At 42.1% G+C, this 15,696-nt stretch overlaps 2 protein-coding genes across 2 annotated transcripts; one reads left to right on the top strand and one right to left on the bottom strand.

The window, feature by feature from the left end:
• Positions 1 to 219: 219 nt before the first annotated feature.
• LOC115639609 (shematrin-like protein 2) lies at positions 220 to 14,867 on the bottom strand. Its single transcript, XM_030542592.1, is given in 3 exon segments — positions 220 to 771; positions 1,831 to 1,853; positions 14,393 to 14,867. Coding segments are annotated over 3 exon segments (1,050 nt in total).
• Positions 5,067 to 5,597, top strand: LOC115639361 (claw keratin-like). Its single transcript, XM_030542042.1, has one exon. It carries the CDS (start codon positions 5,067 to 5,069, stop codon positions 5,595 to 5,597), a length of 531 nt encoding a protein of 176 aa, XP_030397902.1.
• Positions 14,868 to 15,696: the final 829 nt, after the last annotated feature.

Consider the following 15,696-nt stretch of genomic DNA (forward strand, 5'->3'; position numbering starts at 1 on the left):
ACTAAGAGAATAAGCACGTGGTTGGGAAAGCATTGTCAGAAAGAGTTTATAAGCATAATATCAGAAATCGGTCTCTGAGAGAAAGGGGCTGAGCAGACACAGCTCGTATTGAATTCAAGTGGAGGCATGCCTGCCCAGCACTTCTGAAATCTCTGTCTGAATCTAGAGCTTGTTGTTCATTTCCTGGTCTTTTCTTTTACCATTGACATTCCTGCAGGTTTAACATGGTGTACAGCTTCCACTCAGGTACCTATGGCAAGATACCCCAGAACCGCATGCTCCCCCATAACCGTAACCTCCCCCGTAACCACACAATCCTCTGTAACCTCCCCCGTAACCACACAGTCCACCATAACGGCCCCCGTAACCACTCAATCCCCCATAACCATAACCTCCCCCATAACCACACAATCCTCCGTAACCTCCCCCGTAACCAGAAAGGCCCCCATAACCAGAACGGCCCCCGAAACCATACAATCCTCCATAATTGCCTCCATAGCCGAACAATCCCCCCAAACCATAGGAGCCTCCATAGCCAGGTCCGACCACAGGTGCTCCAGCAGCTCCCACTTCACTATGCTGAGGGAAAGTGCTGAGAATTGGTCCTGGGATGGTCACGACAACCAATGGTGGCTGGATGGTCACTTCAGAGTCAGGGCACTGCCTAACGCACGGCTCATTGCAGCTGCCAGACACTGGACTGGGACGGGCCACTCCGCATTCTGGATAGCACAGGCTGGAGCAAGACATCTTTCTGTGATGGAGGTAAACCTGAAACACCCAGCAGGGAATAGAGTACAGAAAAGGTACCAGTGTCAGTGGAAGAAAGGACTCAGAACCCAGTTACTATTGCAGTGACATTGCTGTAGGGCACAAGAGAGAGAGGAGGAGTGGGCTTAGACTCTCTATTGGTGGCTATGTTTTTGTTCATATTTCCTCTTTCTTTGCTTCTTATCCACTCACACTAAACTTCCTTCCCAACTGCCTCCTTTGAAACCCTCTCAATGACCTGTCTGAAAAACACCACCTGGAATAAGTGTCCTTATTTCTTTGAAGGACCCCTGGTCTGCTGTGTCCATTATAGACATTTCTCAAAGAGAACATGGCTGGGATACTGATGATCTTTTCCTTTCTTTTGAGGATTCAACCTCTGCATGCAAACCAGTTGAGTCCAGTGTCAGAGTGTGGCTCTTGGGTTTTCTAAACCTCAGGAGTCACCAATACTTGCTGATGAATAAACAGAAACTTTTCTTTTTTCCAAATAAATCACTAAGACAAAATCCTCTGCTCTGGTAAACTGGGTTCAGGTCTGCTGGCTTCCATTGAGTGACCCTAAATTACACCATCTGAGGAGAAGTATCTCCAATGGGTATTTCTGCTCATAAGGAGGTTGGAATACCTAGACTGGATCACACTATTTGTCAGTTTAATAACTCTCCTGCCTCCAATACTAAGGAATAACAGCTGCTTCACAATAAAGTAAAAGACCCCTAAATTGGCCAGGTATGGACTTCCTAATCTAGCCAAGAGAAATATGGCTATGAAATTTTGTAAAGTTACTTTAAAGATTTAAATTCCCTAATTCAATTTCCAGTTAATAGGAAATATGTTTCTCAATTGCATATGGTGCTCCTAAAATCCACACCTTTGGCTTTAAATCATGGATCCACCACAACCTGCTACTGAAGATACACAAGATAATTATGGAACAACACTCTCATCCCTCATAAAAATCACAGACAGTGTGTGCAAGATTCAAGTCTTAAATGGAAATGGATCCTACTGTAACATCTCTTGGGTTAGAAAGAAATTGAGTCAAATTGGACTTACCCAGTTGACCGAGGAGCTGAAGTCTGGAGAAGTGTTTAGAAGAACCCTGAGTCATGAGCACTTTTATACAGTTTCTAGGACTGCCTGCAGGATCTGTGATGCGTTTTGTACAGGAAGTCCCAATTAGTTACCACACAGACTTGATGGTCTTGTGAAATCCTCCTTTTGATGGAGCTGTTTTCTCAGGGTTTAGGAGTATTGGGCTAAGCTCAGCCTCAAATAGAGTGACGTGCAAGTTGCAATCTGCGTTCCTAGTATTATTCCAATGACTTTCTTGGTGGTGCAATGAGAATGCATGTCAAGGTGATTCTGAACTGCATCAGGAGCACAATTGGCTGTCATGAGCAGAAATCCACTCTGGTCCTTTCAATTTATGCGGATCATAGTTAGGGGCATTGGATAGTTCATTTAAAACTTGCTAGGAAGCAAGGAGCCATTTTTCTGCATTCTCAAAAACTCCATCCCCAGTGGGTGAGATCCAATTCCCTTTGAAAACAATCAGAATCATTTCTTTGCCTTCAGTGTTTTTCCTGTCATGACTTTAAGTCTCAAACTCACCTTTTGGCAGAGGGATAGTAAAATGCCTATGGACAACTTTAGCCCCAGTTTAAAATTTCAAACTATGTTTTAGCAGGGACTTCAGTGGAGCGTGGGCCTTTGTGATGGCCCTCTGCCCAGAGGTGAATTTCACCTTAGGGTGATTAAACCTTGGTCTAACATTGGACCTCCACTTGTATCACCAATGCTACCTCAAAGGGTTTCCTAAACCAGATTTGCTCATGGGTTGATGGAAGGGATAGTGGGGAGTTAGAGGAAGCAGTGCTCTTTTCTAGAAAAGGTTTGAGTTAAATTGTTGAATTTGTTGAACCTTGAGCTTGATCTGTGGTAGTGGGAATCAGAGCTATTGGGTTTTTCTGCAACTGACACCCGTGTGACCTTCAGCTCCATGTGCCTAGTGTTCTATGCAGATAAAACAAGGATAATGAGCATGTTAAGGCTGGAAGTTCTTCATCATTCTCAGAACTCAAGGCTTCAAAGCACCTCGTAAACATTCATTAGTTTTTTTCACACATAAAAAGGGTTGTATTAGAAGATTAATAAATTGTTCCTGGGGTTAGGCACCTCTGCAATGAGTAATAGAGTCACTTAAAAAAAAAAGAGGCCAAGGTTTCTCATGTCATTCCTTTAATCAGGTCACGATTCAAAGTCACAGAATTTGGGGATATTTCACTTTCTTTCTAATGTAATTTTGCATTTGGTGTATTTATAGAACAATGAAGGTGCTCTCTTGGTGTAAATCGGCAAAGTTGCTTCAAATTGAAAGAGGTTCAGAGCACTGCTTCCTCTAACTCCCCACTATCCCTTCCATCAACCCATGAGCAAATCTGGTTTAGGAAACCCTTTGAGGTAGCATTGGTGATACAAGTGGAGGTCCAATGTTAGACCAAGGTTTAATCACCCTAAGGTGAAATTCACCTCTGGGCAGAGGGCCATCACAAAGGCCCACGCTCCACTGAAGTCCCTGCTAAAACATGGTTTGAAATTTTAAACTGGGGCTAAAGTTGTCCATAGGCATTTTACTATCCCTCTGCCAAAAGGTGAGTTTGAGACTTAAAGTCATGACAGGAAAAACACTGAAGGCAAAGAAATGATTCTGATTGTTTTCAAAGGGAATTGGATCTCACCCACTGGGGATGGAGTTTTTGAGAATGCAGAAAAATGGCTCCTTGCTTCCTAGCAAGTTTTAAATGAACTATCCAATGCCCCTAACTATGATCCGCATAAATTGAAAGGACCAGAGTGGATTTCTGCTCATGACAGCCAATTGTGCTCCTGATGCAGTTCAGAATCACCTTGACATGCATTCTCATTGCACCACCAAGAAAGTCATTGGAATAATACTAGGAACGCAGATTGCAACTTGCACGTCACTCTATTTGAGGCTGAGCTTAGCCCAATACTCCCAAACCCTGAGAAAACAGCTCCATCAAAAGGAGGATTTAACAAGGCCATCAAGATTGTTTGGTAACTAATTGGGACTTCCTCTATAAAATGCAATGCAGATCCTCCAGACAGTCCTAGAAACTATATAAAAGCTCTTACGACTCAGGGTTCTTCTAAACACTTCTCCAGACTTCAGCTCCTCGGTCAACTGGGTAAGTCCAATTTGACTCAATTTCTTTCTAACCCAAGAGATGTTACAGTAGGATCCATTTCCATTTAAGACTTGAATCTTGCACGCACTGTCTGTGATTTTTATGAGGGATGAGAGTGTTGTTCCATAATTATCTTGTGTATCTTCAGTAGCAGGTTGTGGTGGATCCATGATTTAAAGCCAAAGGTGTGGATTTTAGGAGCACCATATGCAATTGAGAAACATATTTCCTATTAACTGGAAATTGAATTAGGGAATTTAAATCTTTAAAGTAACTTTACAAAATTTCATAGCCATATTTCTCTTGGCTAGATTAGGAAGTCCATACCTGGCCAATTTAGGGGTCTTTTACTTTATTGTGAAGCAGCTGTTATTCCTTAGTATTGGAGGCAGGAGAATTATTAAACTGACAAATAGTGTGATCCAGTCTAGGTATTCCAACCTCCTTATGAGCAGAAATACCCATTGGAGATACTTCTCCTCAGATGGTGTAATTTAGGGTCACTCCATGGAAGCCAGCAGATCTGAACCCAGTTTACCAGAGCAGAGGATCTTGTCTTAGTGATTTATTTGGAGAAAAGAAAAGTTTCTGTTTATTCATCAGCAAGTATTGGTGACTCCTGAGGTTTAGAAAACCCAAGAGCCACACTCTGACACTGGACTCAACTGGTTTGCATGCAGAGGTTGAATCCTCAAAGAAAAAGAAATGATAGCAGTATCCCAGCCATGTTCTCTTTGAGAAATGTCTATAATGGACACAGCATACCAGGGGTCCTTCAAAGAAATAAAGACACTTATTCCAGATTCCTGTTTTTCAGACAGGTCATTGAGAGGGTTTCAAAGGAGGCAGTTGGGAAGGAAGTTTAGTGTGAGTGGATAAGAAGCAAAGAAAGAGGAAATAGGAACAAAAACATAGCCACGAAAAGAGAGTCTAAGTTCACTCCTCCTCTCTCTCTTGTGCCCTACAGCAATCTCACTGCAATAGTAACCGGGTTTTGAGTCCTTTCTTCCACTGACACTGGTACCTTTTCTGTACTCTATTCCCTGTTGGGTGTTTCAGGTTTACCTCCGTCACAGAAAGATGTCTTGCTCCAGCCTGTCCTATCCAGAATGCGGAGTGGCCCGTCCCAGTCCAGTGTCTGGCAGCTGCAACGAGCCGTGCGTTAGGCAGTGCCCTGACTCTGAAGTGCTCATCCAACCATCACCGGTTGTCGTGACCCTACCAGGATCAATTCTCAGCACTTTCCCTCAGCATAGTGAAGTGGGAGCTGCTGGAGCACCTGTGGTCGGACCTGGCTATGGAGGCTCCTATGGTTTGGGGGGATTGTTCGGCTATGGAGGCAATTATGGAGGATTGTATGGTTTCGGGGGCCGTTCTGGTTATGGGGGCCTTTCTGGTTACGGGGGAGGTTACGGAGGATTGTGTGGTTATGGGGGAGGTTATGGTTATGGGGGATTGAGTGGTTACGGGGGCCGTTATGGTGGACTGTGTGGTTACGGGGGAGGTTACAGAGGATTGTGTGGTTACGGGGGAGGTTATGGTTATGGGGGAGCATGCGGTTCTGGGGTATCTTGCCATAGGTACCTGAGTGGAAGCTATACACCATGTTAAACCTGCAGGAATGTCAATGGTAAAAGAAAAGACCAGGAAATGAACAAGCTCTAGATTCAGACAGAGATTTCAGAAGTGCTGGGCAGGCACGGCTCCACTTGAATTCAATACGAGCTGTGTCTGCTCAGCCCCTTTCTCTCAGAGACCGATTTCTGATATTATGCTTATAAACTCTTTCTGACAATGCTTTCCCAACCACGTGCTTATTCTCTTAGTCACGTGTGGACACATTCTGACTGACACTCAGGCTGCTTACACTAACCCCGCAGTGTGAGGGAAACAGGGAAATTAAGACAGGCATCAGTTGTATTTATTATCACTTTAATTTGTTTGTCCAACTCTGCACCTGCAGCATAGGAACGAGAACATCTTGCCTCAAATGCATCCCACGGAAGCGGATGATCCGTAACTGCCCTTTCGGAAATAGCTGAAATAGATTCTTTCTGCTCTGTGTTATTTCTTTCTTTAACTGTGTATTGCAAATTTCATTCATATTAAAAACAATGCTGCATCATAATATTGGTCTTCTCGTTTTTCTTGTTCCTTCTTCCTTGTTCAAAAATCGTGCTGGATAAAATTCATCCCTATAGAGCAAGGAGCACCAGATACCTCTCAAGTTGCAACTTCTGAAGACATGGAGAGATAGGAGAGTTAAGCCCTTTAAGTGGTCATAGCATTATGCAGGCCCTCTGCACAGGGGCGGAGTTCTTCCTTGCATTATCTGTATAGCAAAAAGCCTTTTCCTGCTAACACTTACACAGATTTTCACTTTAACAATGTAAATATTTCCTTTGATTTCAAAAAGAGTAATTGCATGTTTTGTGGAAAGTGTCTGTGTGAGTCTTTGCTGGACAGCGACCCAGATTTTTGGAAGGAAAAGGATATTGACCACTCCTAAAGACAAATTACACTACACCAAAGTCATCTGCAGCGGTCAGGAATCCCTTCTGTGATACGAAGAGATTAGTACACTGACCATTACTTCAGTTCAAGAATCTAATGGTTTTTTAGGAAGCTGATGCTCACTGCACTCCATATTAGCACTTTTATATAAAAACTGCTGGGTCTGCCATAGCTTGATACTGCAGGAACTGCACATTAGAAGATTGCATTTTCTACTGTTTTTCTTCAACATGTTTGTGGGTCTCAGTTCCCAAAAGATGAATTTTATCCACGGATCAAATTTTTGATTTGACAACACAAAAGAAAAAAGAGTTTATATCTGAAGCACAAGAGTTTATATCCTTGCCAAACCTGAAGAATTGCAGTTCGTCCATCTTAGTTGGTATTTGCTCTAGAGTACTGCAAGCACAATTCTCTCTGCGTCACCAAGAGACATTTCTCAACTCATCAGTCTCCTTAGACATACACCAGGATCAACAACGAATTTGGAGCTGCAGCATAAGAGAGATAAATCTTAGACAAATAGTAGAGTGCAATATATATTTGAATTTGAAATAAAGGGGAGTAGAAAATTGTCAAAAAAAAAAAGAATAAAGTAAGCAAGTAAGCAGAGTAGCAAGACTACGTTTCCATGGTTTCATGAAGAGCCACATCCTATCCCAGATCCACAGTGATGTATTTCTGACACAGTTGTCTTAGTTCTTTAGTGCAGTTGTAGAGTTGTAGAGTTTCACAATCAAGTCTGTTTTTAATTACTTGTATCACTCTGGTCAGTCACAATGTAAAGAAAACACAATAAAAGATGACGATCCAAAAGCTTCTCCATTCTGCAGCTGCTGTTAGAAAGTTAAAAGACAGAGAGAAACGCTCCATATTCATGGATAGTAGATAACCTAGCCTGATTTTCATTGACACTAAAGCCTTTTGAGACTCCTCTAGGATTGGAAAAAGGCATTTAAGGCAATATAAATGTAGATAAAATACACCTTAAGGCTCCTGCTCCATTTGAACTTTATAGAGACATGTAAAAACCCACAGTGCAGTTGGGGATCAGGCCCACTGTGTTGATAATAGAGGAAGCACATAGCCAGGAAGGCATTAGAAGACCCATCATGTAAAATTTGGGAAACATTCGGCATGTTTGCAGAGGTGCTGATTAAATGCAGCTCCTTCAATATTTCACAAAGATTTTGATATATTCAACATTTCTCAAAGCAAGGCCTATGTGCTAAAACCTCAATCGGTACCCTGTTGTTCATTTCCCGGTTCTTCCTTTTTCTTTGGAGATGCCCACTGGGTTTAACGTAGCCCACTGTTTCCATTAAGGTACCCATAGCCCCATCACCATCCCCCCAACCCTTTATTCCTCCCACAACCATATGGACCCCATGCCCAAATAATTTTTCACAATCATATGGTCCCTTGTAACCACAGAATCTCTCCTAACTAGATGGACCCTGATAACTGTGTCATGTCCCAGAACAACAGGGACCTCTCAACTATATAAGCCTCTGTAATATTATAAGGCGCTATCATCACATGTGCCCCGATCATCACCTCCAATGTCAGCTGCTGCTGAAGATCCCACTATGCTTTCCAGAGGGGAAGAACAGAGAATTGGTCCTGAGAAGGTCATGACAGCATGTGGTGGTTGGATCAGCACTGTGGGCTCAGGGCACAACCTCATGTAAGGCTTGTGGAAGTTGTCCATACATGCTTTGTGGACTGTCACATCTCATGTTCCTGAAACAAGACTTCTTTCTGCAGTGGAGATCAATTTGAAACACACCGCAGGCAAGGCAGTAAACTTATGATACTTGGGTCTGTGGAATAAAAATCTGAACAAAAAGTTTATATTGGAACTGGGGATTCTCTTTAGAGTCCTAAAGAGAGAGAGAGAGAGAGGAGGAGAGAGAGAGGAAGAGGGACCTAACCAGTTATTTTGAATCCTTGTTACTCTCTTTCTTCTAAAATATCCTTTTTATAAGCAGTATAAATATCTAAAAATTCCATGATTAATGCCTGGGATTTTCAGTCCATTAGAAATTATAACACAGAACATGGCTGGGATAGCATTAATAATGCTAGTGTCCATGTGAGCATGTAACCTTTACTTACAAACAAGTTCAGTTCAGGATGAGAATGTAGTGCTTTAGTTTGTAAACCTTAGTGTATCACCAACACTAGCTGATGAATAAATAATAGTGTTTGGATTTATTTAAAATCAAAACAAAATACTGAATACCACTTCCTTAGCTGATGTAAATGTGCCACGTTCCACTGACTTCACTGGAGCTACACTAAGTGAGACCAGATGAGGACCTGCACCTCTAATTACTCCTGCATGCAAGAAGGTAGCAATTGGCGTATTGAAAGAGATGAGTGGCCCATCCAGTGCAGTATCCTGTCTCAATGAGTGTCACTTACCACTGCTTCACAATACAGCAGAAGAAGAATGAATTAGGCCTCTACGGAGGAAACTTAGGTAGTCTCTTTCAAAACCCTACATTAAAAAATGGGGGCTACAATTTTTAGAGCTATTGAAAGGATCTGGTATCAGAGGGGTAGCCGTGTTAGTCTGGATCTGTAAAAGCAGCAAAGAATCCTGTGGCACCTTATAGACTAACACGTTTTGGAACATGAGCTTTTGTGGGTGAATACCCACTTCAACAGATGCATGTTGGGATGGATGAAGGGATTTGAATGCCCAGATTCCAATTAAAATCAACAGGAACTACTATCCCAAATGCATCTCTTGCTCTGAAAATCCAACCATGAAGAAACCAATGCCTGCAACTTGGTAATGGGAAAAAAATTGAGAAAAACAAATCTCTTCCCATTGTTAAGAATCACAAGTACGTGTATCTAAAGTTCAGTGCTAAATTAAAAGGATCACAAGATATCCTCTGAAATGTTCTGGAGAGAGCGAGTCTAATAGGATTTATCCATTTCACAGAGGAGAATAAGTTAGAGAAGTGGTTAGGAGACCTCCAAGTCATGAATGTTTTTATATAGTTTTGTGGACTGCCTGGGGGACTGCCTGGAGGCCCTGCGCTCTTGAAGGCCTAATTAGTTACAAAACAAAATTTGCATAACTCCATTTTTCCTACATTGCATGTGAACAAGCTTTAAATATACAGAAGGTTATGTGAAAGAGACAGCCCACCCTGTACCTTGTTTCACAAATCTGAAAGAATGCATTACTATTGGGTCACTATGACGCATGAGAGAGATGTGTTTCCAAGGAAAGAAAAAGCAGCACACACAGTGAAGTTGGTGATTTTGTCCCAATGGGTGACATGCCTTAAAGCAAGTTTTTGATACTTGAATTATGTACTGTGATTTACAATGCTACCGTACTCATGGAAAAGATATAAATATGACAGATGTGTAATTCCATTGGAGAAGTATTGTCCCTCTATAAAGAAAACACAATTAAAGTGGATAAAATGTTAGTCATTTTTTATTGTCGATGGTTAGATGCAAGGACGCACACATTTTTTAACAAGTATCAGAGGGTAGCCGTGTTAGTCTGGATCTGTAAAAGCATGCATCTGAGGAAGTGGGTATTCACCCACGAAAGCTCATGCTCCAAAATGTCTGTTAGTCTATAAGGTGCCACAGGATTCTTTGCATTTTTTAACAAGACATTTTATCAAACTTGCCTTGTAATAAAGTGTAACAGGGATGAATTTTGAATTTAGCCTGTGGTTAGGAGGAGTCAGAAGTATTAGGTTTTATTTCTGTTTCTGCAAGTGACACTCGTGTGACCTTCACGTCAATGTGCCTATTGTTCTAGGCCAATAAAACAAGGATAGTAAGGATGTTAAGACTTGTTGTAAATCAGCACATTTGATTTAGGTTCAGGGTCTCAGAATAAAAGGAGGACATTTCTGCCTTCTTCCCCAGATATAGAATACACTCCTAGGGATAGATTTGACAATGAAAACAACATTCTTGTTCTTGCAGGAATGTTTTCTGCAACATGCCCTACGGCTGGTCAGAATCTATGTCAAATCACATCCCACAGCCATCTCCTCTTACACCAAGTAGCTATAACTTCCATTTTTCCTGAGAATCTTCCAGGGCTTAATCAGCTTCATTATCTTTCAAGACTTCCATTTCTTATCAGTTCGTGCATAAAACCTTTCTACAAAAGATCGCTGCTTCCTTTCACTCCCTAGAGTCCCTTCCCTTGACCCATGAGGAAATCTGGTCTAGGCAGCCCTTTGGTGACACAGAGGAGACACGGAATTTGTGACACAAAAGGAGATTCAATGTTAGGTCAAGTTTTAATTACCATAGGGTGAAATTCACCCTTGGGCACAGGGTCATGCTTGTATTAATTCCCTGCCAAAAGTCAAATTTGAGACTTAAGGTCATGACAGGAAACACACTGAAGGCAATGGAATGATTCCAATTGATTTCAAAGGGAATTGGATCTGACCCATTGGGGATGTGGAACCATGTGTGGTTACGGGGGAGGTTATGGGAAAACTTACTGTTACGGGGAAGCATGAGGTTCTGGGATACCTTGCCATAGGTACCTGAGTGGAAGCTGTACACCATGTTAAACCTGCAGGAATATCAATGGTAAAATAAAAGGCCAGGAAATGAACAACAAACTCTAGATTCAGGCAGAGATTTCAGAAGTGCTGGGCAGGCACGACTCCACTTAAATTCAATGCAAGCTGTGTCTGCTCAGCCCCTTTGTCTCAGAGACCGATTTCTGATATTATGCTTATAAACTCTTTCTGCCAGTGCTTTCCCAACCACGTGCTTATTCTCTTAGTCACATGTGGACTCATTCTGAATGACACTCAGGCTGCTTGCACTAACCCCTCAGTGTGAGAGAAACAGGGAAATTAAGATAGGTATCAGTTGTATTTATTATCACTTTAATTTGTTTGTCCAACTCTGCACCTGCAGCATAGGAACGAGAACATCTTGCCTCAAATGCATCCCAAGGAAGCGAGTGATCAGTCATAGCCCTTTTGGAATTACTTGAAATATATCTTTTCTTCTCTGTATTATTTCTTTCTTTAACTGTGCATTGCAAATTTCATTCTCATTAAAAACTATGCTGCATTATAATATCTGTCTTCTGGTTTTCTTTTTTCCTCCCTCCTTGTTTAAAAATCATGCTGGATAAAATTCACCCCTGTAGAGCAGGCAGCACCAGGCACTTCTCAAGTTGCAACTTCTGAAGGCGTGGAGTGATAGGAGAATAAAGCCCTTTAAGTGGTTCATAGCATTATACAGGCCCTCTGCACAGGGAAGGAGTCCTTCCTTGCATTATCTATGTAGCAAAAAGCCTTTTCCTACTAAGACTTACACAGATTTTCACTTTAAGAATGTAAATATTTCCTTTGATTTCAAAAAGACCAATCACCTGATCTGCTGGAGCAATGCCTATGTTCTTTCATTCCAAGTAGGAGTCCATTAGTATGGTCTGATATTGAAGAGTAGAGCTGTATTGCTCTTAAATAAAACTGTTGCCAGATGGCTAAATCTCCCTTCACTATGTGAGTACTATGGAATGTTCTTGAAGAGCCAGGCTGGTCTGGATAATTTTTCCTTTTGTGTCATCAAATCAAAAATTTGATTAGTGGAAAATATTCATCTTCTGAGAACTGAGAGCCACTAAAATTTTGAAGAAAAATGTATTGATAGACCCAGCGGACGTTATCTAAGAGTGGCAATGTGGAATGCAGTGAGCAGCCGCAACCTCGAAAACCATTAGCTTCTTTTACTGAATTAATGGTCTGTGCATTAATTCATATCACACATGAGATTCCTAACTGCTCTAGATATCTTTAGTCTAATTTGTCTATATAAGCAGAATGGACTCTCTCAGATGCGTTTGCAACATCCCTATGAAATCAACTATTGGTCTAGTCATTTTACCAAGGAATAGAGATAGCTGCTGTCCAGCTGATGAGCACATCAAGGCAAAGTGTGAGAAGAAGATTAATTTAATTGAGTTTTAATGGAGCATTGAAATTCAAAATCTCAATATGAAGCTGAACTGTATCTGCTCCTTTGCCCATTGCTTTGTCAGCTCATTTCCAGCATGGCAAAGTGAGTGCAGATTTGGTGTCAAGGAGCAGACTTGGTTGAATTTATACCCCGAACAGGTTGTTATAAAAGACTGCTTTCTAGATGGATGTTAGGCACAGCATGTCACTGGAAGTCCCAGCAGAGGAGAAGAAATGAATGTCTTGGAAAAAGGATAATTATTCTGAAAGAGGGCTGCTGACTCCAAAATTAAGTTTCAGCAGAGTTTCTGTTTGAGAGTTTATTATTCAAAATGATTGCAAATGGACATTCCAGAGATACATTGTTTTGAACATTCATCCTTAGCACCTGGAGTAGCGATAGCGATGGAAACAGGGACTTATTTGGCCAAAAGGCCTAAAGATAACACACCTATATCAAATGGCCAGGTTAGTAAAGATTTCCCAGTGTTTGTATGAATAATCACAGCTCAAACACCGAGAGCCTGGGGAAGGCAAGCTCCATAGAACAGTGAGGTTACTTGTGGAGTTCAGGTTGAGAAGAGCTCTCTAGTGAACAGCTGAACTTTCAAAGTGGTTTAGAAGCAAAGGCAGCCTGTCTTGAAAGTTTCTTTACCCATTCCAGGAGGTGGGGCAATAGTCAACCGTGTAGTAACCAAGCAATTTGCTGGCCAATTTTCTTTTCCTTATGAAAAACTGGGCTGTTATCATGCAATGACTCACACAGATGCTTACCATAAGAACATAAGAATGGCACTACTGGATCAGACTAAAGGTCTGTCTAGCCCAGTATCCTGTCTTCTGACAGTGGCCAGTGCCAGGGCTGGCTCCAGGCACCAGTGAAGGAAGCAGGTTCCTGGGCGGCCAATTGAAAGGGATTGGCAGTGCGTTCATGATTGGGGCGGCACGTCCGGGTCCCTCTCCTCCTCGTTGAGCTGTCGCCAAAGTGCCACCGAAGAGGAAGAGAGGGAACGAAGGATCTGCTGCCAAATTGCTGCTACCAAAGACTGAAGCAGCTTGATCGAACTGCCACCAAAGCGCCGCAGATAGATTTTTTTTCTTTTTCTTTTTTCTGCCACTTGGGGTAGCAAAAAAGCTGGAGACAGCCCTGGCTAGTGTCAGGTGCTCCAGAGGGAATAAACAGAACAGGTCATCATCAAGTGATCCATCCCCTGTCACTCATTCCCAGCTTCTGGCAAAAAGAGGCTAGGGACACCATCCCTGTCCATCCTGGCTCATACCCATTGATGGACCTATCCTCCATGAATTTATCTAGTTCTTTTTTGAACCCTGTTATGAACCATGAACCATCTGATTGTTCTTCTTGAAACCAAAGGAAATTGTACATTCTTAAAGTGACAATCTGTATAAATCTTTTCAGGAAAAGACTTTTTGCTTAACCAGGTAATGCAAGAAACAACTTCTGCTCTGTGTGGAGGGCTTGCATAATGCTATAGACCATGTCAAGGGATGGATTCACTCCATGGCTTTCAAAGCTGTAACTTGAGATGTGCCTGGTGCTGCCTTCTCCACAGGAATGAATGTAATCTGCTGAGATTTTTAAACAAGAAGGGAGGAACAAGGAGAACCAGAAGACTGCTATTATGAAGCATTATAGTTTTTAAAGCAAATGATTTTTGTAGTACACAGTTACAGGAAGAAATAATACAGAGCAGAACCATTTAAAGACCCAGTTGGTTGGAAATTAAACAAAGCATAACAAAGGCAGAGAACTATGCAGCTTCTCTTTTATATATCAGTCGTACCAAAATTCAAAGTGAGATGCTTAAGGTACAATTGGTGGAAAGGATAGAACATGTAGGGCCTATTCTCCTTTATTCCTAGGATATTCCTGTTAAGATTAACATGGCCCACAGTATCCATTGTGATACCTATGGCCATATCCTCCGTAACCGCATAATCCCCCATAACCACCTAATCCTCCATAACTGTAACCTCCCCCTTAACCACAGAGTCCCCCATAACCTCCCCCATAACCACACAGTCCACCATAACCACACAATCCACCATAACCATAATGGCCCCCATAACCACCTAATCCCCCGTAACCATACAATCCTCTGTAACAGCCTCCATAGCCGTACAATCCTCCCACACCGAATGAGCCCCCATAGCCGGGTACAACCATAGGTGCTCCAATGGCTCCAACTTCACTCTGCTGAGGGAGAGTGCTGAGAATTGGTCCTGGGAGGGTTACAGCAACCGGTGATGGTTTGATGATCACTTCAGAGTCAGGGCACTGCCTAACGCACGGCTCGTTGCAGCTACCAGAAACTGGACTGGGATGGGTCACCCCGCATTCTGGATAGCACAGGCTGGAGCAAGACATCTTTCTGTGATGGAGGTAAACCTGAAACACCCAACAGGGAATAGATTAAAGAGAAGGTACAAGTGTCAGTGGAAGAAAGGTTTCAAATCTCAGTTACTATTGTAGTGAGGTCTACATGGGGCATGAGAGAGGGAGTAGGAATGGACGTAGTCCCCAGTTTTGTAACAATGTATTTGATCTTATTTCCTCCTTCTACACCACTTGTCCACTCGTACGAAATTTCCATCCCAACTGGCCCCCTAAAACTCCTTTCAATGACATTATCTGAAAAACACAGACTTGAATAAGTGTAGCTATTTCTTTGATGGACAGCTGGGATTGTGTGTCCATTCTAGACATTTGTCACAGAGAACCTGATGGTGATAATAGTAATCACATCCTTTGCTTTGAGGAATTAACCTCTGCATGGCAAACAAGTTCATCAGAGTGTGGCTCTTTGGCTTTCCAAACCTTGTGAGTCACCAATACTTGCTGATGAATGAACAGAAACTTTTGTTTTCTGCAACTAAATCGCTAACAACAAGATCCTCAGCTGGGTTCAGGTCAACTGAGCTCTAAATTACACTAAGGAGAAGCAGCTCAGATGGGTATTTCTGCTCATAAGAACATAGGAATTGGTAGACTGGATCATACCAGTTGTCAGCTTAATCCATTCACCTGTCTCCAGTAGTGAGAAGTAATAGGTGTTTCAGAATAAAGTAGAAGAGCACTGAATTGGCCCTGTATGGACTAACCTGGGGAAGTTTCTTCCTAATACAGATGACTGAAAAATGGCTAAGGGATTTTCTAAAGTTATTTAAGAGATTTACATGTCCTAATTCTATTTCCA

This window comes from Gopherus evgoodei, chromosome 24 (assembly GCF_007399415.2).
Source record: "Gopherus evgoodei ecotype Sinaloan lineage chromosome 24, rGopEvg1_v1.p, whole genome shotgun sequence".
NCBI lineage: Eukaryota > Metazoa > Chordata > Testudines > Testudinidae > Gopherus > Gopherus evgoodei.

Coding starts and splice junctions, on each gene's coding strand:
- LOC115639361 (XM_030542042.1), top strand. CDS start 5,067: ATGTCTTGCTCCAGCCTGTCCTATCCAGAATGCGGAGTGGCCCGTCCC.